The sequence below is a fragment of the Heterocephalus glaber genome, unplaced genomic scaffold (genome assembly GCF_053883595.1).
Source record: "Heterocephalus glaber isolate CG9 unplaced genomic scaffold, H.glaber_assembly_v1.0 deba00001610, whole genome shotgun sequence".
NCBI lineage: Eukaryota > Metazoa > Chordata > Mammalia > Rodentia > Bathyergidae > Heterocephalus > Heterocephalus glaber.
This window is the reverse complement of record NW_028258381.1, coordinates 15,162,232-15,187,228: the sequence shown is the minus strand read 5'-3', so window position 1 is coordinate 15,187,228 and position 24,997 is coordinate 15,162,232. Positions and strand designations below refer to the sequence as shown.

Sequence of the window (24,997 nt, the reverse complement as noted above, 5' to 3'; positions counted from 1 at the left end):
TAGTTTAAGAAAGCAAGAATGTTGGTTGGGTGTGGTGGTACACACCTAAAATCCCAGCAGTCGGAGACTGAGGCAGGAGGATTGCTGCAAGTTTGAGGCCAGCCTGAGCAACACAGTATGTTCAAAGCCAGCCTGAACTACATAGTGAGACCCTATCTCAAAAAAAGGGAAGAATGTCAGACTGGAATCAAGGGCGATGCTAGGGGGAAATCACCAAAATTCTTTGGGTTCAGCCTAACCCAAAACTGCATAGTGAGTTCAAAGCCAGTCTGAACTATGTAGTCAAACCTTGGCTCAAAGAACCAAATAAATAGGTACAAAAATATTAAGTGAGCCAAGCATGGTGGCACATACCTGTAATCCCAGCACTTGAGAGGCTGAGGCAGGAGGACTGTTGTGAGTTCGAGGCCAGCCTGGGCTACAAAGTGAGTTCCAGGCCAGCCTGAACTGCATAGCAAGACCCTGTCTAAAACAAAAACAAAGAAATATTAAATGAGAAGCCAGGTGTGATGGCACAATGCCTATAATTGAAGCACTTGTGAGGCTGAAGCAGGGGGTCACAAGTTTAAGGCCAGCATGGGCTACATAGAAAAACTATCTCTGGGCCGAGGGTTTAGCACAGTGGCACTGAGCCTGCCTCGAAAGCGCAAGGTCCTGAGTTCAATCCCTGGTACAAAAAAAAAAAAAAAAAAAAAAGGAAAAACTAACTCAAAAACAAAAAATAATCCAGCATGATGAGTCATGTAATTCCAACACTCGGCAAGTTGAGACAGGAGGATTGCTGAGAGTTCAAGGCCATCCTGGGCTACACAGGGTTACCCTATAGTGACACCTTGTCTCAAAACAGTAAGAGGGCCAGGGATTTACCTCAGTGGTTCTGCCACCTGCCTTGCAAGCGCAAGGTCCCAAGTTCGATCCCAGTACCAAAAAACCCAGTAAAAATAGATACCTATATGGAATATTCTAGGACACAAAGAGAAATAACAAGGGAATTTAGTTCTGTAGGTCAGATAAAAGTAATTTAATAAATAGGATTTCAAATAAATATATAAGACGATGAAATAAGATGTCAAGAAGGGACGACTGGTCATACGAAGTTTTATACAGAAGAAGGGCAGGAGAGAAGCATACTGAGAGTTACTCAAGCTTAGGATTCGGAGCAAAAACCCAAGAACTTAATCTCAGTCTCTTGCTGATATGTGATCCACTTGGCTGGCCTTTGAGAAGGGTTAAGCAACTACCCTGTCTGGCCCCAGGAACCCTGGAGATGGGCCTGCCCTAGCAGACACAAAGGACACGTGACACCAGCAGCCCAGGCCAGGAACCTCCTGCTTTTCCTCTCCCCTCTCCCCACAACCTCTGATTTCATCTCAAACACAGCTATTATAACACGCTTTATTTCGGTGGAAAAAACTATATAAAGAACCAAATCTGGTTCCCTTAGAAAAACATTTACCAGAGCTTAAATAAGACTTAGGGAGGCCAGGGATTTAGCTCAGTGGTTGGATCGGCTGCCTTGCAAGTGCAAGTTCCTGAGTTCGATTCCCGGTACCAAAAAAAAACTTAGGGAAGAGGCAGGGTCGGCACTCACTGCCCGTGCCGGTTCTGTCTCCATCTTACCTCTGACACCAAGGCCCTGTGGGATGGGATCACAGAGAGAGCTTTGCTTGGCCTTCTGAGAAGCCATGTCACATGGCCTTGACAGCACCTGTGTCAACTGCTTTCTGGCCCACAGGCTAGTGGAATCCTGAGAGCTGCCATGGCCATTATTAAAAATGTGAACAAACACAATACACAAGGACTGGATTGGTGTTTTCAGCTAATTACAAGCAGTAATACTGCAATTAGAAAGAAAATATATAATTTATCAAAAAATAGTTCTAATATATAGAAAAACATCTCAGTCCTCTGGGGCGAGACTTGCCCTTATTTACATTCACAAAGCCATTGAGGTAACTCGGGCCTGGCCAGGGACAGTGAGGCAGGGCCTACTACCTAACCTAGTAAAAGAGAAAATGGAAAGTTCTGCTCATTTTGTGGGAGAACAAAAGGGACTCCACGGAGGCAAAAGAAACAAGACTTAATCTTGGGTGAGTTCCACTTCCTCACAAGCCCTAAAACAGATTTTGAAAGATTGGACCAGTGTCCTTGAGAACCAGGGTTAAACAAGTATCTGATCTGACTGGTTTGTTGCCACGGTGCCAAGGTGATATATCCTTTTCCCTCTCCCCTCTCCAGCAAAAATCCAGATGGCTGAAGGAGGAGGTGAGGGAAGTACCAAATAACTGAGGCAGAAAGGAAGGCTATATGGAGAGGGTGCTACACCAACTTCTTGGCCTCGAAGAAGCTCTTGAGGTGACGCATCTGCCAGATGCCAGTGACGATGAGGATGACAGTCTGTGCAATAGACCACCACAGCACCCTCTGGTTGGTGCTCTCGCTGGTCAGACGGAAGCGCTCTTCACGATACTGCGAGGGGCGAAGGGCACAGGGTTAAAGGAGCTGGAGAAGCAGTCCTGGCTGTCGTGAGGTCCCTCCCTGTGCATGACCACTCAGCTCCAGGACCAGAACACCACCTGGGAGTCCATGAGGGATGCCAGTCTCCCCACAGGGATTGCCCCAAGGAAGGGACGGTGCTGTCCCTCCACAGGCCCTCTGTTAGGACTAAAGTCACGCTCCTGCCATTCAGCAAGAGCCAAGGGAAAAAGGCAATAGCTATGACTGTGAGCTGTCTCCTGTACACACTGTCTTGTACAGCTTAAAAATAAACTAAAGCAAAATGGGATGTATACAGGTAATGGAACACTGGTCAGCCTCAGAAAGGAAGGGAATGGAACACTCACTACAATATAGACGAACCCTGGGGACATTTGTGCTAAGTGAAAAATTCTGCCCTTTGTGAAGACTTCTGTCCTTATGATTCAGAATCACAGAAGCAGAAAACAGAACAGGAGCTGGGGGAGGAAAGGAGAATAATTTCTTTTTTGGTACCAGGGATCAAACTCAGGTCCTTGCGCTTGCAGGGTAGGCGGCGGAACCACTGAGCTAAATCCCTGGCCCCAAGAGAATAATATTTAATAAGTACAGATTTTCTGTTTGAGGTGAAATTTTGTGAAAATGGTGGAAGTTGCACAATAACGTGAATGTACTTAATGCCAGAGCTGTGTACTTAGTCTTTTTTTTTTTTTGGTACCTGGGATTGAACTCGGGTCCTTGCGCTTGCGCAGCAGGCGGCGAAACCACTGAGCTAAATCCCTGGCCCCAGAGCTGTGTACTTAGAGACAGTTAAAATGCTCAATTTTACGTGTATTTTATCACAATAAAGCAAGCCAAGTGTTGAGGGTGTGATCCAGTGGTACAGTGATTGCACCTCACATGCAGGTGAGGCCCTAGGTTCCTCAAAAAAGATGCTGGGCATGGTGGTGCACACCTGTAAGCCCAGAACTCAGGAGGCTGAGGCAGGAGAACCTCTGCTGCTGAATTCAAAGCCAGCTTGGGCTACATAGCCAGACCCTGTCTCAAAAAAACAACAACAAAAACCCCAACTATCTAGACTGAAACTCTCCATTCTAGCTCTGAAGAGCTGATCTTCTAGATAGTAAAGCCCTCAAGCAGAAACTTGGAATAGGTACAGTGGGTATAAAGAGCAAGTGCAAGGAGACATTCCCTTACCCTCTGGTAATCCTGCTCCTTTTGAATCTGTTCCACCTGATCCAGCAGCTGGCGGGCACGGAGCTGCAGCTCGGTCAGCTTATCCTTAGCTGCGATCTCGGGGTAATTATTGGCATGCTCCCCGACCTGGATGTCCAGGTGCACTCGCTGCAAGGAAACAGGAGCGTCTGAGCAGTGGGCCCCGATGTTTGTCCCACTCTACTGAACCCACGTGGTCGTGGCTGGGGGATAGGAGGACAACATTTTTCTCCCACTTCTGACTGTGTTATGAAGTGTCACGCATGATAATGGCGACAAACCAAAATCTGAAGCTATTCCAAGTTGAGGCCAAGAATTCCTCTTACCAGCTTGCCCCCAGCGAAGAGGGCCATCCTGGTGGAGTTGGAGTGCAGGCAGATCTGATGCTCACCGGGTGTGTGGGAGGTGAACGTGAAGCGGCCCTCGGAGCCGTACTGCCGGGACAGGACCACCTACAACCACATCAGTGTCGGCCACCTTTACCATGACCTCTGAAGTGCAAAGTCAGGTCCCGAGGCCGCGACGCTGAGCCTGCACCCCACAGGGACCTGCATGGGCACCCTCACCTTGCCGTCGGGGTCCTTCACCTCCACGTGCATGCCCAGGCCAGGGGTCGAGGGCAGGAAGGCCTCCTTCTGCTTGTCCCACATCTGGGTTCGGTAGTTGCCTGCGGGGCAGACACACAGTCACGATCCGGTCCCTGGCTTTGTGGCCCGGGGCGCTGGGTAGGGGACCTGGCTCCTCCGGGCGCCCTCAGGCCGGGCCTGGGTGGGGGACGATCTTGCGGGGCTCGGAAAAGGGGCGATTCTGAGAACAGGGCAAAAACAAAGGGCCGCTCCACCCTCAGCCCGCCTGACCGATGACCATGGTCTCGTCAGGGATTTCCTCGATGAAGCAACGCTTCTCAGTCTCGCCGATGTGGAAGTAGAGGCCGCGGGCGCCTGCGGCGCACAGAGTGAGGAAGAGCAGCACTGGCCTCCACATCTCCCGTAGCCAACCGACCCAGACACCTGCCATCGCGCCTCACCTCCCAAGCGCATGCGCGCCCTTGGACCCTGCTTTGCGCTTGCGCCCCGCCTCAGCGCAGCCACACAGCCCGCGAGAGGGCGCCTGCGCAGTGACGTCCACCCTCCGTTTCCCAATCTTCCTTCGCACAGGTCGCTTACTGCTTTGCGCCTGCGTGCTGCCCCTGCAATGCCACTAACCGTGGAGAAAGTTCCTGCGCAGTGGAGCCTGCCCACCTCAAGGTTCAGCGCCCCGAAGCGCACTGCGCGTGTGCGCTGCCCTTGCCCAGGGACTCCGGAACAAGGGAATCCGATTCTGCCGAGACCCGGAGACTTGTTGCCGCGTTGGGCGGCACCCATGCCTCGCTTGGCTATAACAGAGGCCTAGGAGGTTTTCCTTAGAGTGGCTGGTGTGCTTGCCCCCACCCGTTTACCCAGTGAGAATGGGACGGAGCGGACTCCTCTCTACGAGCCTTCCCAGACCGCGGGTCACCAGAGCTTGGGATCCTTTGTGAGACGCTGAGCGTTGGCTTTTGGCAGGAAATCTCCCGGTTTGCGGAGGCAGCATTTCGCTCCCCTTCGCCTGCTGGAATGCCAGCGTGCAGCGCTCAGGTTTACGCTGTGTGAGCTCTGTTTGCCTTCCTAGAGGACTCAGGGCTGTGACCGGGTCCCTTCACAGCTTCTCGGCCTCATTCTCCAACCTTCGTGTTCAGAAAAAAAGTACAACTAATTTACCCAAGCTGGCCTCAAAGTCAATCTTCCTGTCTTAGCCTCCCAGGTGCTGGGCTTCCAGGCACGTGCCACTATGCCTGGGTGCTGTTGGATAATCTTAAACAGATTCCATTCCCCACTGCAGAAAATTTACTTTAGGTAATCAGCTTTCCCCCTCAAAGGTGGTGAAGCACCTGGCACAGTGGTAAAAGCCTACCATTCCAGCTACTCAGAAGGCTGAGGCAGGAGAATCACAAGTTCAAGCCCAGTCTGGGAAATTTGTCGACTTATCAAGATCCTGTCTCAAAATGAAAAATAAAAGACGTTGGGGATGTAGCTCAGTGTGAAGGTCCTAGGTTCGATCCCGGGGGGGGGGGGGGGGGGGATGTAGCAGGGCAGTTGCTGCCAATATTTCTCCAGGCTTTGTCTAGGTTGGCTGCACCTTCCTTTACATACAGGAAGCAATGTATGGTGCACAAGCATTTGTCTTCAAAGGGGAACACAATGGTGACCAAAACACAGAAGTCCTTGTCCTGACCAGGTCTGCTGATAACACAAGATAAGTAAGTAAATAAACAGAAGCTCAAGAGGAGATAACTAAGAAGAAGGGGAATAAAAAGAACTGAGATTAAAAAAAAAAAGAACTGAGATATGTATGTACACATCCAACTCCCAGGAGGACTGTGAACATCACACATGCAAACAAGGACTATAAACATTTTTTTTTTTTAATTGTAAGTTAGGGCTGGGGATTTAGCTCAGTGGCACTGTGTCTGCCTGGCAAGCTCAAAGTCCTGAGTTCGATCCCCAGTACTGGAAAAAAAAAAATTGTAAGTGTCAGAGAGAAGAGGCAACCCACTTTCCAGGGCCCCTTCTGTCTCTCTTAGAGGCTTTCTCTCAATAAACTCTTCCCACTCTAAAAGAAGAAAAAAAAATGTCAAAGAGGAGAATGAGGCAAGGAAGGGCAAGGGGGTATGGTGGGTTACATGGTGGCCCCCAGACAGTATGTCCGTGTCTGACTCCCAGAACCTTTGAATGTGACCTTAACTTAGAACTTCTGCAGGTGTGATTGGGGATTTTGAAATGTGATGATCTGGATTTACTAGCGGTGGCTTAAATCCAGTGACAGAAACCACTCACCCCTTCGGTCAACTGCTAGCTGCAATATTAAAGCAAAAACAGGGGCGGGGGATTTAGCTCAGTGGTGCCACCGCCTGCCTCTCAAGCACAAGATCCCGAGTTTGATCCCAGTACCGAAAAACACAAAAGAGGAAATAACAAGTTTTAGAGAATTCGACACGGGACTAGCATATAATACAACTATCTCACATCTGAGCATGTATCCAAAGAAACTGAAGTCAGAATCTGGAAGAGATAACTGACTCCTGTTTTCACAGCAGCATTATTCACAATAGCCAAGAGGTGGAAGGAGTTTAGGTGATAAACAAAATGTGTATATGTAATTTATTTTACACACACACTAGGATATTATTACTCAACTATCAGAAGGGGTAAAGTGCCAGGCTTGGTGGTGCACACCTGTAATCCCAGCTATTTGGGAGGCCAAGGCAGGAGGATCATGAGTTTAAGCCCAGCCTGGGCAATTCAGTGAGACTCTGTCTTGTAATAAGAAATTTTAAAAAGGCTAGGCACAAAAGGCTAGTACTGAAAACATGTACTAATAAAAAAATTAAAAATGTAAAAGGGTTTAGGTATATAGCTCAATGGTACAGTGCTTATGAGTTCAATTTCTAGTACTACACAAAAGAGAGAAAGAAAGAATGAAAGGCAGGGGCCAGGGATGTAGCTCAGCAGCGCCCCACCTGCTTGGCAAGCACAAGGTTGTGAGTGATTCCCGATACAAAAAAAAGAACCCAGGAGTGATGATGCAGCACTGAGAAGGTTGAGGCAGGAGCATCTCCACGAGTTCAAGGCCAGCCTGCATTGCATACCAAAACCCTGTCTAAAAAAGACAGAAGAGGCCGGGGATTTAGCTCAGTGGCACCATGCCTCATAAGCACAAGGTCCTGAGTTCAACAAACTCTGTCAGGAAGAAAGAAAGAAAGAGAGAAGGTGGTATGAGAAATTGGTTCATTTGTCCAGACCCCACAAAAAATTGACTCTAGAGGCAGCAAGAACAGCGAGAGCCAGGCTTTAATGTAGCCGGACTTGCAAGCCTGGTGTCTGAGGGAAAGGAGCTCAGAGCCGGCAGCACAGGATTGACAGCCTAGCGCAGGTCCCTCCTCATTGGCTGAGAGCTGTGGGAGGTACAGTCTCACGACTTGTTCACAGTATCATTGGTTCTTTATTTGGGGACTTTCCAAGAAGTGGATGTATCAGGTGACCTGGGACCACACTGATTACTGGCGCCTTACATTACATTCCGAATTATCTTTATCTTTCCCTCAAGCTCCCGCTGCCCAGGGACTCTCCAAATCCATGACCTCTGTCAGTCAGAAAAGGGTAGGGGAGTTAGAAAGACAAAGGAGGGGAAGCTAGCCAGATTTGGGGGAGGCACCAGGGAATACAGTTACCAGAAAAGCCAGCTCCCCTCACCCACCTAGCAAATGCAAAAGCAGTAAGAGACATCCACCCAAGGACCCATTTAATATGTAAGACACATGCACACATGCGCACACACACCTACACATTGACACACATATGTATGTTCTTAGTGAAGTTAGGTAGAAATATTCTAGGCAGTTAGACAGGGCTAGGCCCTGGGGGGAGTCAGTGCAGAGGATGAAAACACATCACAACTATGGCTGGAGGTACATCTGTTGAAGGCCAGGCCTCAAGATAAAGACAGAATGAAAACAAACAGAGACAAAGACAGAATGACCAGGCCTACATGTCTCCCCAAGGGATAAGCAATAAATTGAACCTTATACTATAACTGGTATCACCCAGTCCAATACAGTCTAGATAGACATCAGTCACCCAGGTGGGTGACCAGGACTTCCCAATCCATCTTGTCCTAAAAAGGTCCTTGTTCTTTTTTTTTTTTTTGATACTGGGGATCAAACTCGGGTCCTTATGTTTTCAAGGCAAGTGGGGGAACCACTGAGCTAAATCCCTGGCACCTTGTTCTTTTCATATACACTTGCTATGTGACCTGCTTTCCCATTGGATCAATATTACCTAAGCGTTTATACTTGTAATCATTTTTTTTTTTTGAAGACATAGGCAAACCTTTTAACTGAGAAGGAAAAGAAAATGTGACAGGAACTCCAGATTGAGAAGAGCTGAAGGGGCCCAGGTCTGACAGAGACTGGACTGACACTGAGGAAGGTGAGGAGCCAGCTTTGCTGGGGTACATGGGCGGCCAAAGGCCAAGTTGATCATAACCTCGGCTCTGGTTCTGTGAGCTGGCTCTGGAGAGGTCTGTGGCTGGAGAAGGCGGTCCAGTTTCCAGGCAAAGTTGGCTCTGCTTTGGAGAAAGGCTGTGCCATGGTGGTCTGTCTGTGAGGCTCTGCTGGAATCTGAGGTGGATTTGGGTTTCTAACATATACTTGTAATCTTATTGGTTGATCATAATTCTGACCCACGTTGTACCCACCTTGTGATTTTGTTCCTATCTCGTGATTTAGCTCTATAAAACCCCCTTTGACGGGGGGCCAGGGATTTAGCTCATTGGTTCCAGTGCCTGCCTCACAAGGGCAAGGATCTGAGTTCGATACCCGGTACCAAAAAAACTCCAAAAAACCCTTTGAGAAGTGGGCTCATTGACAACCCACTTTTGGGTCCCCTCCTATCTCTCAAGAGCTCTCTCTCGCAATAAATTTTTCCTTTTAACCTCTACTGTTCCTTAGAATTTATCCTTTTAGTTAATACAAACAGTGTATCTGACATTTAGCAGGTTGGGAGATCCTACATCATTCTCACTTTAACATCAGTATAATATTGCACCAGATACACACACGTACATATGTCCCCTTTACTTAAGCATTAAGTGAGTTGCCTTCCTAAGAAGCCCTCCCCCTTTATGAATTCATCACAAAGGAACCGGAAGAAACCAAATGGCCAGAAGGCCTAGGTTAGGGTCAAAGACAGTCAAGGCAACAGATCAGATAGTGACAAGCACCCACTTAGGGGACAGGAAAGATACTAGTCCCTAGGAAAAGGAGGCAAGGGAAAGAGCTGGAAGGCTTTCAGCTCTGAAGCCCCCTACCACCTCACAGTAGCTGTCTATCCTCTTTCTTTTTTCCAAAAATAAACTTCCTTTTTTTTTTTTTTTTCCTTCGGTATAGGGGATCGAACTCGACTCCTTGTGCTTGCAAGGCAGGCAGCAGAACCACTGAGCTAAATCCCCGGCCCCAATAAACCATCTTTTGTTATACTGAACTTTGCCCTTTTTTAGTTCTTTACTGGCACTGGGTTTAGGATGGTGGGGAGCTGCCTTTTCAGCAGAGCAGTGGCATGGCATTATTATACACAGCTAAATTAAGTAAAACTGTTATAGGCAGTCAAATAGGGCTGGGCCCTTGAGAGAGACAATACAAAAGATGAAAACACATTACAACAGTGCCTAAGGTGGAGGCCAAACCTCAAGATAAAGATAGAATGACCAGGACCTGGGATTTAGGTCAGTGGTTCGGCTGCCTGGCCCTTGAAAGCTGAAGGTCCTGAGTTTGATCCTCGGTACCAAAAAAAAAAAGATGGGATGACCAGGTCTACACACTTCCCCAAGCAAGGAGATAAGTGGTAATGACACCTGGTGTAGTAAAGTCTAGGCAGATGTCAATCACCTCGGTGGGTGACCAAGACCCTTGGATCCATCACCTTCCTGAGAAGTTCTTTGTTCTTTCCATGTACCCTTGCTACATGACTTGCTCCCTACTGGATCACTATTACCATTTCTTTCTTTTTTTTTTTCGGTACTGGGGATCAAACTCAGGACCTTGCACTTGCTAGGGAGGTGGTGACCCACTGAGCTAAATCCCTGGCCCCTGAATCACTATTACCTAAGCAACTGTACTTATAACCTTATTGGTTGATCAAAGCTTTAACCCATGTTGTACTCACATGGTTGTGCTTTATAAAACTTGCCCTGAAAAGTGGAGTATTCTGCTACCCATTTGTTTTTTGTTTGTTTGTTTTGGTATAGGGGATTGAACTTGGTACCTTGCACTTTCAAGGCAGGCGGCAGAACCACTGAGCTAAACCCCCCTCCCCCCAGCCCTGTTTTTTGAGACAAGGTCTCAATATATAGTTCAGGCTGGACTTGAACTCAAAGAGATCCTCCTGCCTCACTTTCCCAGATGCTGGGATCACAGGCATGCACCACCATGCTTGACTCTCTTGTCTCCTTTTTACCAAGATTTTATTTCATATTTTTATATTATTGCAAATGAGAAGGCCCCTAGGTCTGATCCCTAGTAACACCAAAATAAAGAAAAAAAAGAAAAAATCCTCAATAAAGTAGTAGCAAGCCAAATCTAAACCATGAGAGAATTGTACAGCATGGGCCAGTGGGATTTTCCCCCTGAACGCAAGGGAGTTCTGGGAAGGAGGGCCACTGCACTGGTCAGTAGTTCAGGTTCCACATCTCTTGCCGCACTGTTACTACCCACTTGAGTCAAGGACAGCAGAACACTGACACAGGTTACATGAAGCAGGTTTCCTATTTATAAATTTCCACCAGGGGACAGCAAAGGCTGCAGATTCTGGGCACCCTGGGGGCCGGGGCCTGGGGCCGAGGGAGCCATGTCTGGACCCCCACCCCATCCCTGCTGGCTGCAGCCTAGGGAGGTGGGAAGTGCCAGCCCTGGGCTTTGCATCTGGGCCACAGGGTGTCCTTGGCTGAGCCCTGAAGGGCACCCACTTCCCCAGAGGCCTGGGGCCTGGACCAAAGCCCAGCCATGCTCATATCTCAAATTGCTGCACTCTCAGTATATTCTCTGTTATTCTTGAAGAATAACAGAAGATGGGAAAACTGGCCCAGGTCATGGTCACCTGAAGATCTGTCCTGTAGGTTCCACATGAGAACATGAGCCAATGTAATACATGATGTGAGCAAAACATGTGGCAAATGTTTAAATTTTTAAAAAAATGTATTACAGAAAAGACACATTCCCATAGTTCTCTTTCAAAATTCTCTCCCTCACTTTGAACACACTTATCTCATCACTCTTGCCACTTTCTGCAGCAGTTCTGGAACTCCTCTTTCATGGGTGTCTTTAGTTTCACTATTGTGGCTGTCTGGATGTCCTGAATCCATTCAAAACATTTCCCTTTCAAGGTCATTTTGAGTTTGGGAAAGAGCCAGAAGCCACAGGGTGCCAGATCTGGTGAATAGGGTGGATGAGGACACAGTGTCATGTTTTTATTTGACAGAAATTGCACCAGAAGTAACTTGAGACACAGAACTTTGGTGCAATGGAAGATGAAAGCATTTGGCCATTTCTATGCACATTTTTTGTTTGTTTTTTGAGACAGGGTCTTGCTATGTAGCTCAGTCTGGCCTTGAACTCACTGTGTAGCCCAGGCTGGCCTCAAGCTCGTGGTGACTCTGCTGCCTCAGCCCCCCAAGTGTTGGGATTACAGTCCTGCACCACCATGCCTGACACAGTCCTTACCTTTAAGTCACTGGTTATCCAGTGAGGAGAGAATATCCAAGACGACACTGGAGACAGCCTAGTTCCATGTTTCCCTGCCAATCATCTGGATGTGGCCTTTTCATACCAGGTAACATATTCTTTTTTTTTTTTTTTGTACTGGGAATTGAACTCGGGTCCTTGCACTTGCGCAGCAGGCGGCAAAACCACTGAGCTAAATCCCCGGCCCCAGTAACATATTCTTTACATGGAGCCAGGTATTAAAAAGAAAGCTTTATGATTATCATAAGTAGGATAATCAATATCATTTGCCAAATGTATCAAGATAAACCGTCAATAATCATGAACACTGAGCAGTTAAAGGTCTAGCTTTATATTATTGTTCCACCGAAAGTGTTGAAGCTCAGTGTGGCAGTGCATGCTGAAGGCTTAGGCAGGTTTGCCAAATTGGAAGCCAGGGTGGGCAATTTAGGAACACGTTGTCTCAAAATCAAAGTGAAAAGGGCTGAGGATGTGGCTCATTGGTAGATCTTTCGTCTACCATGTGGGACCCCTGAGTACAATCCCCAGTACCACAAAAGGATTTTGGGGGGGGTACCGGGGATCGAACTTTTGACCTTGTGCTTTCAAGATAGGGATGGTGCCACTGCGCCAAATCCCCGGCCTTCAGAAAAGGATTTTTTAAAAATAAAAATAAAAAATAAAGATGTCATGAAACGAAACTTTTCTCTGCCAATAATGATGAATTCGGGCCTGGGATTTAGCTCAGTGGTTTCACCACTTGCTGCGCAAGCACAAGGACCCGAGTTTGATCTGCTCCCCAGTACCAAAAAAAAAAAAAAAAAAAAAAGATGAACTCTAACATTCTCAATATGTGACTGAGCATAATTTACCGTATCTCATCAATTCCGTGGCAAATTATTTTTCAAAATTTATTTTAAAATTAGAAGCATCTTACGATCAATGGGTGTGATAATTAATTAGTGTTAATTGGTAATTACCACACTTGATAAGTGGGCTCTGGAGCTAGGATAGCTCAGAAGAGGTCCCAGCAGGGAGTCCTGACACTTGTGGACTACGGATAGCGACACTTAACTCACAGGTGAGGCGTTCATGAATCTTGACCCCACATGACAGCACAATAACGTAGATTTTGTTTGTTACTCAGAGTTTTTTGGGGTGTTTTTTGAGACGGTCTTGCTATGTCGTTCAGGTTGGTCTTGAACTCACTATGCAGCCTAAACTGGCCTCAAACTCACAGCAATCCTCCTGCCTCAGCCTCCCGAGTGAAGGGATCACAGGCGTGCACCATTACACCCAACTTCAACCTATTTTTGCACTGTGATACACATCATATGAACCCAACTTTCATTACTGGGTTCCTAAGTGGCGTAAGGACCACCTCACTCTAGGGAGGCTACCCTCGACTGCGGCTCCCGGGTCTCTCAAGGTGCAGAGCAGAGCAGAGCAGAGCGGTGCAGAGCAGAGCGGTGCAGAGCAGAGCAGCCCAGAGCAGAGCGGTGCAGAGCAGAGCAGAGCAGCCCAGAGCAGAGCGGTGCAGAGCGGTGCAGAGCAGAGCAGCCCAGAGCAGCCCAGAGCAGCGCAGCGCAGCGCAGCGCAGCCCCGCCCCGCCCCGCCCCGCCCCAGCAGCTTCTTCATTGGGTGTTCTGCGCCGTGACGCCCGCGCCCTCTGTGACGTCACGGCTTCGACCCCCGCGAAAAGGGCGGGACTCTCCTCCAGGGGCCCATTACGTGCTGACGCCACACGTTGAGGCGGGGCTGAGAGTTTGGTTCCCGGAGTGGGGAGTCCGCGTCTCACTCGGGTGGAGCAGAGCGGGAGACAGGTAACTGCGCGCTGCACCTGGGAGTGGGTAGTGCCGGCTGGGTAGACCACTTACCTGGCGGAGGTCAAGGCCGAGGGTGAGGCCGCCGCGCCCTTGGGTTCCTGGGCGCTGAGATGACTAGAGTGGAGCTGGATAGAGCGGGGCAGGCGGAGGGCGGCGGTGGTAGGCGGGTACAGGGCTTGACGGACAGGCGCGGTAGCCAGTGGCGCCGGGGGTGCCGCCCGCCGGGCGGGCATTGGCGGGAGAGGGCGCCCGCCGGGGGTCGCGCGGGGCGCGGAGTGGCTCGCCATTGGCTGCGGGTGGCTAGCCGGCTGCGGCGCGGCGGCCGGGGTGACCCCCAAGGTTGTGGCGGCGTCACTTGGCGGGCACCATGGGGCTGAGTCTTGCCGCGCGGACCTCCCTTTGTCCTGGGGAGCGGCCGACCTGCCCCGGGCTGCGCGACCTTGGCGGCTACCTCGGCCCCTCCGGACGCCCAGGGCCGGTAGCACCTGTAAGGGGGGAAGCCCGCATATGTGCACGGCTCTCGGGTGCCCTTTCCCTTGGGAAGGGTGTGTGACAGCCGCTGGGATGTTTCGGGGACCTGACCCCGAGCCGGGTACAGTGCCAGGCCCTGAAGTGACAAGCTCTGCAAGTTTAGTCGCCTGTCTCCCTGAGGACAGGTATAGGGGCATTGATGGCATCTGTAAGCGGGCAGTCAGGGCGTGGGGAAGGGGTGGTGCCTGGTGTCCGCGCCCGGGCAGACCCACTTCCGGCCCATTGTGCGCATGTCCGGAAGATGGCGGCCGTGAGCATTTTAGAGTTGGAGCTCGAAGTCCTTTGGCTGCAGAAGGTCACTTATCACACATCTTTACAGTCCCCCAGGAAGGCGGGCCACCGGCTTGAGATAGACTCTGAGTTTCGGAGAACTTAGCATCGTGGCCATCTCCTTGGCAGAGATGTCAGCTGAAGGAGTCATTGGGAGGATACAGTTTAGGGACGTGACCTCTAAAGTTGGTGATAGAAGCTAGGTGAGGCAAAAGATTTATTCAGGTTTCCCCTCGATTTCATGATTCAGGCTTGCCCCAAGTGTGTCTGTGCCCCCTTTTTTCTGACACCAGCAGAGGAAACTGTATTGGGGTTTCTTCATGGCTGCTCTGCCCTGCACTTGGAGCCCGATTGCAGGTGCACTCATGTTAGAATGAGTGGCACCAGGTGTAGCAGTCAAGCCACCCATTTATTGCTGTGACCCACCTGATGGAAATATTTGATATTATTGTAGCTTTCTAAATGAGCTCAGACGGATCTTGGGAAGTTGGAGAGAGTTCGTAGTATCTTTGTTTGTGGTGCTGGGGATTGACCCTAAAGGCTTAGCACTGAGCTATATCCCCATCTCTATTTTTTGAGTCAGGGTCTTGCCAAGTTGCTAAATTGCCCAGAATGGGCTTGAAGTTATGGTCCTCCTGGCTCAGCCTTCTGGAGTGCTGGAATTACAGGTGTTTGCCACCACACCTGGCTTCTTATTAATTTTTTTTTTTTTTTGGTACCTGGGATTGAACTCGGGCCCTTTCGCTTTCGAGGGGGGCGGGCTTTCAAGGCGGGCGGCAGAACCACTGAGCTAAATCCCCGGCCCTCTCATTAATTTTTTTACAATACTTTTAACATTTCAATTACCTTTTCTCCTTGAATAATAGCTTTTTTGAGATATAATTCACAATATAATTCATTCTATACAATTCACCCATTTAAACTCATTTCAGTAGTTTGTAATATATTGTTAGCAGCCACCACAATCCAGTTACTTTGAAAGACTAATTTGAGTCTCAGAAATATTTATACACAAGTTTCTGTTGGTTTTGATTAAATTTAAATGCTCTTTATTTTTTTGCTTATCAATAGTTGGAAATTATTTTTCATGGTTCTGGAGGATCCAGGTGCTGGTAGATTCTGGGTGTGGTGCTAGCCTGCTTCCTGCTTTGCAGACAGACAGCGCTCCTATGTTCTGTTCTCACATGACAGAAGAGGAAGGGAGTCCTGAGGCCCCTTTTTTAAAGGCACTAATCCCATTCATTAGGGTTTGCCCTCCTGAGCTAATCACCTCCCAAAAGACCCCACCCTTAATATTCTCACCTTGGAGATCAGCATGTTAGCATATGAATTTTCCTAGGACACAAACATACAGATCATAGTAGCAGACTTCGGGCAGGAGGAGTGGATCAGCCAATCAGGATCTGTGTCTGTGAAGTGAAATCCACCAGGGCACTAGCACTGAGGCTGTGTGTGTAGACTACTCACAGCCAATGACTGGATGTGAGGGGAGACCAAGGCAGGTTCATTCGTGGACATGGGGCCTCCTCACTAGTCACTGTGGAGAATGCTCAGTATATTAAGTCCCAAGTATTTACTGTGTTTATGATATATTGGGATGAGTTAAAGACAGCTCCTTTGTGAGTACCATTTTACAGTACTATTTTTATTTTTTGAGATAATTGTACAAATTATGAGAAATTTAGGTGTTGTAAAATTTTGAGAAATTCTACATACAGATCTGTTATATACAGTCAACCCAGATTTTTTTTCTTTTTAAACTCTGGTTTTGGTTGTTGTTTTTTGGTACTGGGGATCGAACTCAGGTCCTTGTGCTTGAGCAGCAGGCGGAACCACTGAGCTAAATCCCCGGCCCTGTTATATACAGTCAAAACAAATAGGAGCCGGGTGTGGTGGTGGACAGCTGTAATCCCAGCACTCACCTGTAATCCCAGCACTTGAGAGGCTGAGGCAGGAGGGTCACTTCGAGTTTGAGGCTAGCCTGAGCTACATAGTGAGTCCAAGGCTACCCTGAAGTACATAGGCTTAGTCTCAAAAAAACAAACATAAAAATAGTGGAAAGATCCTGGGTTCCTTTCCCTGCTTTTCTCCAGTGGTAGATTTTTTCCAAATTACAGTACGTACCATAACCAGATATTTCATTAGTAGAATTCAAGATACAGAATATTTCTGTAATCTCGAGGATATGTCCTTTTGCTTTTTTTGTTGTTGAGACAAGGTCTTGCTGTGTAGTTCAGGTTGGTCTTGAATTCACTGTGTAGCCCAGACTGGCCTTCAACTTGCAGCATCCTCCTGCCTTCCAGCCATGGCGTTACCGCTCGTACCACCACACGAGCTGTCCTATTGCCTTTTTAAAGTCAACACTGACGTTCCTTCTGCCCTCAACCCTTCACCTCCTGGGAACAAGGCAACCAGTTCACTTTGCCTAATTTTGGTTCCCAAGAATGTCAAATAAAGGGTGTCATACAGCCTTTTGGAATTGACTTTCCATTCAGCGCAGTTCCGTAGAGTTTCATCCCAGCTGTGATGTATTATCGCTGGTTTGATCCTTTCTCTGGCATCTGCTATGGATGAACCACAGTTGGTTTAACTCTTCATCAATACCTGGCATTTTTTGGTATTCTTTTATATAATAGCTAAATATTGGAAGCTGCTTATATGTCCACCAATAGATGATTGCACAAAGAAAACATATATACAGTGAAGTACTACTCTACCATAAAGGACAACTTGGACTCCTTTGTAGGAAAATAGATGAACTTTGAGACCTCAATGTTGAGTAAGATCCACAAGTTTAAATATTACATGGTTTCGCTTATATGAGAAACTCAATATGTATATTTATTATTATTATTATTATTATTTTTGGTGGTACTGGGGATTGAACTCAGGACCTTGCCCTTGCCAGGCAGGCAAGGCACCACTGAGCCACATCCCCAGCCCCCCCAAATATATATTTATTTTATTTTATTTTTTGCAGTACCTGGGATTACACTCAGGACCTTGGGCTTGTGAGGCAGGCACGGTGCCACTGAGCTAAATCCCTGTCCTCCAAATATATATTTAAAAAAGAGTAAAATAAAAGAGAGATAATGGGAGATCTGTTGTAAAAGGGAAAGGGATCAAGAGTTGGAGAGAGGACCAGGCATGGTGGTGCACGCCTGTAATCCCGGGCCTCAGGAGGCTGAGGCAGGAGGATCATCGAAAGTTCAAGGCCAACCTGGGGTATATATGAGTTCAAAGCTAGCCTCAATTACATAGGGATACCTTGTCAAAAGAGAGAGATGAGGAAGGAGGGAAGAGAGGGGAAGGGGATGAAGGAATAATTAAGATTTGCTACATACATGTACCAACTCCCCAGGATGAATGTAATCATTGTGTACTGCAAAAATGTGCTCATAACAAAAATTAAAAAGAAAAAGATTACCCATTCTATTTGCTCCACAACCTTACCAGCATTTGATGATGTTACTGTTTTTTATTTTAGCCATCCTAATATGTATAAAGTAATGTCTCGTTGTGGTTTTAAATTTGCATTTCCTTGATGGCTAATTATACTGAACACCTTCTCATATGTTTTTTTGCCCATTGGCAAATAAATGCTATTGATTAAAAAGTCCATATCTTTGTCCCATTTTATGGTCAGATTTTTTTTTAAGATTTTGACTGTTGAAGTAGGCTTTGCCTTGAATTTGTGTTGCTCCTGCCTCAGCCTCCCTAGTAGCTGGGATTACAGGCATGTTCCACCATACTCAGCCGGTTAGCTGTTGAATCTTGATAATTTTTTTTTTCTAACAGTGGTAGCAAAGGTTTATTAAAGGTAGAAAAAGAAACAGGCTCTGGAGAGTGAGTTTGGGACAAGTAAAAGTAGAAGTAGTACACTGTACAGCATGAAGCCAGGCCACTATGCAAGAGTGAAAAAGGTGGCTGAGAAGTCTTTTTTTTATTTTTTAAGTTTTGGGTTCTTTTGAAACAGGGTCTCACTATGTATTCCATGCTGGCCTTGAACTCACTCTGTAGCTTAGACTGTCCTCAAACTCAATGGCAATCCTCCTGCCTCAGCCTCCTGCTGGAGTGCTGGAGGTCACAGACATGTACCACACCACTCCTGGCTCCAGCCTTTATCAAGAATAAACCTTACTAGGTCATAGTATATAATTTTATATGTTACTAAGTGCCATTTGACCATGTTTTGTGAAGAGATTTTGCATCTGCATCCCAGTATTGGTCTGAAACTATTGTTTTTAGGTAATGTGTTTGGATTTGATATCAGGGTAAGCGTTTGTTCCTTTGTACTGTCTGGAAGATGTGAGAATTTGAACTAGTTTATCTTTACGTACTTGGTAGAATTCTCCAGTGAAACTGCCTGGGTTTACAGATTGCTTTTTCAGGAACATTTTAATTACAGATTAAGTTTCTTATTGGGTGTGTTATGTTAGTTTGTACTATTATTGAATTCTTCCCTATCCTTGGTGATTTTTTTTTTTGGTACGGAGGATTGAACTCTGGTCCTTGTGCTTGCGAAGCAGGCAGTGGAGCGACTGAGCTAAACCCTTGCCCTCCTTGCTGATTTTTATGTCTAGCTGTTCTGTTGCTGAAAGAGGAGTGTAAAATCTCAAGCTATAAATTGTCTTTTGTGGGGCATGGCATTGCACACTTATAATCCCAGCACATGGGAGGCTGAGGCAGGAGGATCACAGTGAGTTTGAGGACAGTACTACATATTAAGACCCTGCTTCATAAATACATAAATAAAAAGGTTTTCTTTCAGATAGTATGTAGCTTTCTTATTTGGCACATGCACATTCAGAATTGCTGTACCTTCTTGGAAGAGTACGCCTTTATCATTATTTAATGTCCTTGTGTCTGGTAATTACCTTTGGTCTGAAGTCTACTTTATCAGCCACTGGTCCTTTCCTCTGATTAATATTGGCATATTAATTGGTGTATCATTCTCCTTTTCCTTCCAATGTTCTATCATATTTAAAGTGCGTTTCTTGTAGACAAGCATACAGTTCTCTCCTGTTCTTATCCATGTGCCCGTCTGTCTTCTAATGTGTGTACTTACAATTAATGTGATTATTGATAAGGACTTATGTCTTCCATTTTATTCTTTATTAACTACTCTGATTTTTCATTTGTTTTATTTTTTCTTCCTGTGAGCTCAACATATTTTGATTTGTTTTTTTGTTTGTTTGTTTGGGTTTTTTTGGTACTGGGGATCGAACTCAGGTCCTTGTGCTTCGAGGCAGGCGCCACAACCACTGAGCTAAATCCCTGGCCCAAACTTTTTTTTTTGGTCCAGGGGCGGTGGGGGGGGGGATTGAACTTGGGATCTTGCACTTGTGAGGCAGGCAGCAGAACCACTGAGCTAAATCCCCAGCCCTGTTTGTTTTTGGTACCGAGGATCGAACTTAGGTCCTTGCACTTATGAGAGGCAGGCTGCAGAACCACTGAGCTAAATCCCCGGCCCAAAGTCTCTCTCCTTTTTTTTTTTTGGTACTGGGGATCGAACTTGGGACCTTGCTCTTGGGAGGCAGACAGGCAGCGGAACCAGTGAGCTAAATCCCCAGCGCAGCTCAGCATATTTTGAAATTCCATTTTTATTTGTATGTGTTGGTTTTTGTGGTTTTATTCTATTTTGTTTTTGGATGTTTTGAGACGATCCTGCTATGTTGTCCAGGCCAGCCTGAACATGCTATATAGCCCAGGCTAGTCTTGAACTTGAAATCCTTCTGCCTCAGCATCCTGAGTGCTGGGACTATAGGAGTGTGCCCATATATATATGTTGTTTTTTTTTTTGGTAGTCTTGGGAAGTGAACATGGTAGGCAAGTACTGTACTCGACCACTGAGCTATATCCTCAGCCCTTTTTACTTTATTCAGACCGTGTCCCAATAAAGTTGCCCCAACTGGCTTTGGTTTTAGGATGCTCCTGCTTTAGCCTCCCAAGTAGCTGGGATTGGAGATATGTATCACCATGCCCAGCTCATGTATCATTTTTGGGTGTATCTTTTTTGTTTGTTACCAGGGATCGAACTCGAGACCTTGCGCTTGTGAGGCAGGTGGCAGAACCACTGAGCTAAATCCCCGGCCCTGAGAGGTTTTTTTCTAACTTTTCAAAAATTTTTTTTTTTTTTTTTTTAGTACCAGAGATTGAACTCAGGACCTTGCGCTTTCGAGGCAGGTGCGGTGCCACTGAGCTAAATCCCCAGCCCTGGGTGTATCTTTTTACATGCTTTTTTTAATTGTCTAGATTTTTAAATTGTCTAGATATTACATTGTATAGATACAACTTACCAAGTTTGCTGGTGTCATCATTCTACCAGTTTGTGTGACGTATAGAAACCTTACATCTCTAGCTGGGTGTGGTGGCCCATGCCTGTAATCCTAGCACTTGGGAGGCTGAGGCAGGATTGCTGAGAGTTCGAGGCCAGCCTGGGCTACATAGTGGGAGCCTGTCTCAAAAAAAAAAGAAAGAAAGAAAGAAACTTACATCTTTGCTCACGCCCATTAAAATTGTCTTCAGTATTTCCTGGACATATATTTAGAGCTATAGCAGACCTGTTAAACTTTCTACTCCAGCCATCAAACATAATTTAAGAAACTGAAGAGAAGGAAATGATATCCATATATTCTTTTCAGTCCCTTCGCCCACCTTAAGACAGTGTCTTACTGTGTAGCCTAGGATGGCCTCAAGCTGAGGATCTTTCTGCCTCATCCTCCATTGTGCTGGGATTACAAGGGTGTGCCACCAGTCCAGGGATTTGATTGATTGAAACAGGATCTTGCTAAATTGCCTAGGCTGTCTTTTCTTGCCTCAGCCTCCTGAGTAGCTGGGATTACAGATGCGCACTGACATGCCTGGATCCTAGCCCTTTTTATTTTATTTTGAGACGGGGTCTGGCGAGATTTCCCATGCTGGTCTCAGACTGTGATGGTTCTGCCTCAGTAGTTGGGATTACAGGCATGCATCACCACGTCCAGCTTTTGATGGTGGCTAAGAAAAAAAATTTTTTTTGGTACCCAGGATTGAACTCCGGTCCCTCCGCTTTTGAGGCAGGCAGTGGAACCACTGAGCTAAATCCCTGGCCCAAGAAAAAAATTTTTTGAGTTCTTGCAGTGGAGCCCAGGATGGCCAGGAAGGGGCTGTGTAGTGCAGGCTGACCTTGAACTCACTCTTCCTGCCTCAGTCCTGGGATTATAGGTGTGGGCCACCACTTCTGGCGACAGTGGCTTTTTAGAGCCTTTGCCAGGTACTTACAGCTGTGTCATCTTGGCGGTGGCTCCTGTCACTTTGGAAAGGAGACTGTCCTGGTTCTTGCTGTGGGGAGTGCTCTTCAGTTGCAAGTGGGCTGCTTAGGGAGGAGTGGGGAGACATGATCTTTCCTAGGTCTGTGGGCAGAGCAGGCCAGGCTTCCTCTCAAGGATGGGCCGAGGATGCCTGGGAGGGGCTCCTTGTTACTGCTGTGGTGAGAGCTCCCCAGAGGCCCCAGAGAACCTGCTGCTGGGTGGGGCTGGAATGCAGGCTCTCTGCCTTTGCTCCCTGATAGGGTGGGGCTGGGTGTCCCTGGTTTGCGCTGTGACCTCACAGTGGGTGGAGCTGGGACCCACAAGTGTTTGCTGTTTCCCTGTTGCTGCCGTCCTACCTGGTGCTTGGGCTGAAAGAGCAGGCTTTTGTTGGGCTGTTTTTGTCTATACCTGTTGGCATTTCTGAATTGTGGTCTTTAGTGCTTAGTCTGGGACACACGACACAAATAAACAGAAGCATAAAAAAATGTGAGGTTTGTTCCTATCTGAAAGTTCGTAACTCCAATGAAAAGTGAGGGACTTACTGTAGTTCAGGCTGGCCTTGAACTCCAGCTTGATCCTTGTGCCTCAGCCTCTTTGATGTGGTGTTTTGGGGTTTTTTTGGTACGGGGGAATCAAACTCAGGACCTTTTGCTTGCAAGGCAGGCGCCAGAACCACTGAGCTAAATCCCTGGCCCCCGATGTGGTCTTCTTAATCTTGACTCAGCATCAATCAACTCTAGAATTGTGTTGTTTTTGTTTGTTTTTGGAGTACCAGGAATGGAACTTGAGACCTTACAGTTGTGAGGCAGGCTAGGGGCCACTGAGCTAAATCCCCGGCCCTCTAGAATTGTGTTTTAAAGCCTATTGTTGGGGCCGGGGATTTAGCTCAGTGGCCCCTTGCCTGCCTCAAGCGAAAGGTCCCAAGTTCAATCCCCAGTACTGAAAAAAAAATTTTTTTTCAACTCCTAAAATAAAATAAAGTCCAAGGTTGCTTACTACATCCAGAATATATTGCATGTTCACTTTCACTCATGAGGGGCAGATTTTGCTCACCTCTTATTGGGCTTTTATAGAACCTGCTCAGCTTTCCCTTTTCTTTATTTTCTCATCAACGGAGAAGCCTGGTCAGCCTCTCCATATTCTGAGTGGATCTGGGCCCAGGGGAAGGGCCCTGAGCTGCAGAAACTGTGCAGATGATGGTTTCTGTAATATTTATTTCTGGATGTTTCAGAAGGTGGACTCCATTGTGTATGTGTGGACATGGGTTTTGAATTCTTTGTTATTTGATTTGTTTTGGGACAAGGTCTTGATACGTTGCCCAGGCTGATCTTGAACACTCAAATGATCCTCCTGCCTTAGCCTCTGGAGGCTTGCACCACCACAACTAGCTCATAGTGTATTTTGTTGTTTGTTTTGGTGCTAGAAATTGAATCCAGGGTGTCTAGCATGCCAAGCCTCATTCTACCACTGAGCCACACCTGTACCCCTGGATGTGGGGTATAATTTCAACTTTACTACCAGGACATCTGCTTTGAGGCAAATTCATGATCAAGTAAGCGTTAGGTCAGGAGGCACACAACTCAACCTAGCCTTTTGGTGTTAAGCCTGAGGCCAGGGCTTTCTTCCAAGAGCCCCTTTTGCTGAGTTGGTTGCAGTTTGACAGCCAGGCCTTGCAGAGGGAGAGAGGCAGCCTGTTCCATCCGCCTCTCCTGAAAGTAAGTCACTACCTACAGGCAGCAGAATCCTGAACCTCCCCCGTCCCCAGTACTGGGGATTGAACCCAGGGCCTTGCGCTTGCTACGCAAGCAAGTTTTAGTGGACACATAACTTCTTTGTAAAAAGAAATGTAATTTTTTTTTCTTGGTCCCGAGGATTGAACTCAGGACCTCACACTTGTCAGGCAGGTGCTATGCTGCTGAGCTAAATCCCTTGCCCAAGAAATGTAATTTTTATGTAATTCAGGCTGGCTTCAAAGTTGTGGCAATCCTTCTGCCTCAGCTTCTCAGGTGCTGGAATTACAGCTATGTGCCACGGTGCCTGGCTAAAATGGCTAGTTGGTTGCTTGTTTTGTTTGTTTGTTTGTTTGTTTGTTTGTTTTGAGACAGGGACTAGCTATGTAGTTCAGACTGGCCTTAAACTCACTATGTAGTCCAGGCTCGCCTTGAATTTGAGGTGATCTTCCTGCCTCAGCCTCCCAAGTGCTAGGATTACAGGCGTGTGCCACCATACCCAGTTTAAAATGCCTAGTTTTGAGAGAGGATTATACATTAGAGTAATCAAGTCATGGCTTTGTCTAACTAGACCTCTCTCCCCCTGTCCCAGATGGCCCTTTTCCCTTCCTTCCCTGTGACTCAGCCTCCGCCTCTCTGCAGCCTGGGGGAAATAGGTTGTGGATGGGGCCTGCCTGCTGTGGGGCAGAGGAGGGACTTTGCTGTCAGGAAGGTTGGTTTGGGATCCTGGCTCGGCCTCTGGTGTCCTGTGACCTTGGTGAAACATGAGGAAGTAGGGACTCTGGCTCGAGGTACAGCAGAACCTTCTAGAGAGCTTGTGGGTTTCTGCCTGGGTGATTTACCAACTGCGCTGCAGTTTAGCCTTCCGGAGCCCACCTGCTCCTTTTGTTGGCCCAGCCTCAGCACTGGGAAGAATTGTGGCTACTGCTGGGGCGGCGGCCCAGGCAGGCCCTCCTGTGAGCTCTGCTGAAGCCCTTCTGGTCCCGTGGGGGGGGGGGGGGGACGGGACCTAGGGTCTTGTGACATGCTCTGCATCTCTCTAGCACTGTGGGCCTTGAGGGAGTTTTCTGTATGTATTTCTCAAGGGTAAATTACTTGCAGGTAAGCAAAGGTTTTTTTCTAATTTTTCCATTTTCCAGAATACTGTGAGTACAGCAGATGCTTTGTAGTTTAATTAGAAAATGTCGTTTTCATTTTGTGATTACCCCTAATACTAAATTAATCCTCATTACCTTTTTGCAGATGTTTTATACAGTGTGTGGATGTAGATAAGGTCATATCTGTCAAACCTTTCAAACTAGTTTTGAACTTTTTTGCCGAGGGCAGTACTAGGGATTTAACACCCAGGGCCTTCACACTACATCT

At 47.2% G+C, this 24,997-nt stretch overlaps 2 protein-coding genes across 10 annotated transcripts in view; one reads left to right on the top strand and one right to left on the bottom strand.

Annotated features, from left to right (window-relative positions):
• Positions 1 to 1,006: 1,006 nt before the first annotated feature.
• Positions 1,007 to 13,977, bottom strand: Tmed4 (transmembrane p24 trafficking protein 4). Of its 3 annotated transcripts, none has more exons than XM_013070437.3 (5): positions 13,861 to 13,977; positions 4,257 to 4,357; positions 4,017 to 4,142; positions 3,673 to 3,819; positions 1,007 to 2,469 (listed from the first exon to the last, which is right to left on the bottom strand). In XM_013070437.3, the coding sequence occupies exons 2-5, from the start codon at positions 4,338 to 4,340 to the stop codon at positions 2,320 to 2,322; spliced, it is 507 nt and encodes a 168-aa protein (XP_012925891.1). In that variant the 5' UTR covers positions 4,341 to 4,357; positions 13,861 to 13,977; the 3' UTR covers positions 1,007 to 2,319. The 3 variants fall into 3 exon arrangements, with proteins under 3 accessions (XP_012925891.1, XP_012925890.1, XP_004839961.1); XM_013070436.3 differs by lacking the exon at positions 13,861 to 13,977 and adding an exon at positions 4,718 to 4,838; XM_004839904.4 differs by lacking the exon at positions 13,861 to 13,977 and adding an exon at positions 4,548 to 4,756.
• The window catches only part of Ogdh (oxoglutarate dehydrogenase), a 67,368-nt gene continuing 56,063 nt past the window's right edge, over positions 13,693 to 24,997 (top strand). For 4 of the 7 annotated variants that reach the window (XM_004839907.4, XM_004839906.4, XM_004839908.4 and 1 more), the window contains exon 1: positions 13,693 to 13,806. The gene's annotated coding sequence lies outside the window, so the exon portion shown is untranslated. Of the gene's footprint in view, positions 13,807 to 14,167; positions 14,466 to 14,659; positions 14,814 to 24,997 lie in introns of those variants that run through there. The other 3 variants (XM_087196120.1, XM_087196118.1, XM_087196119.1) reach the window with 3 other exon arrangements.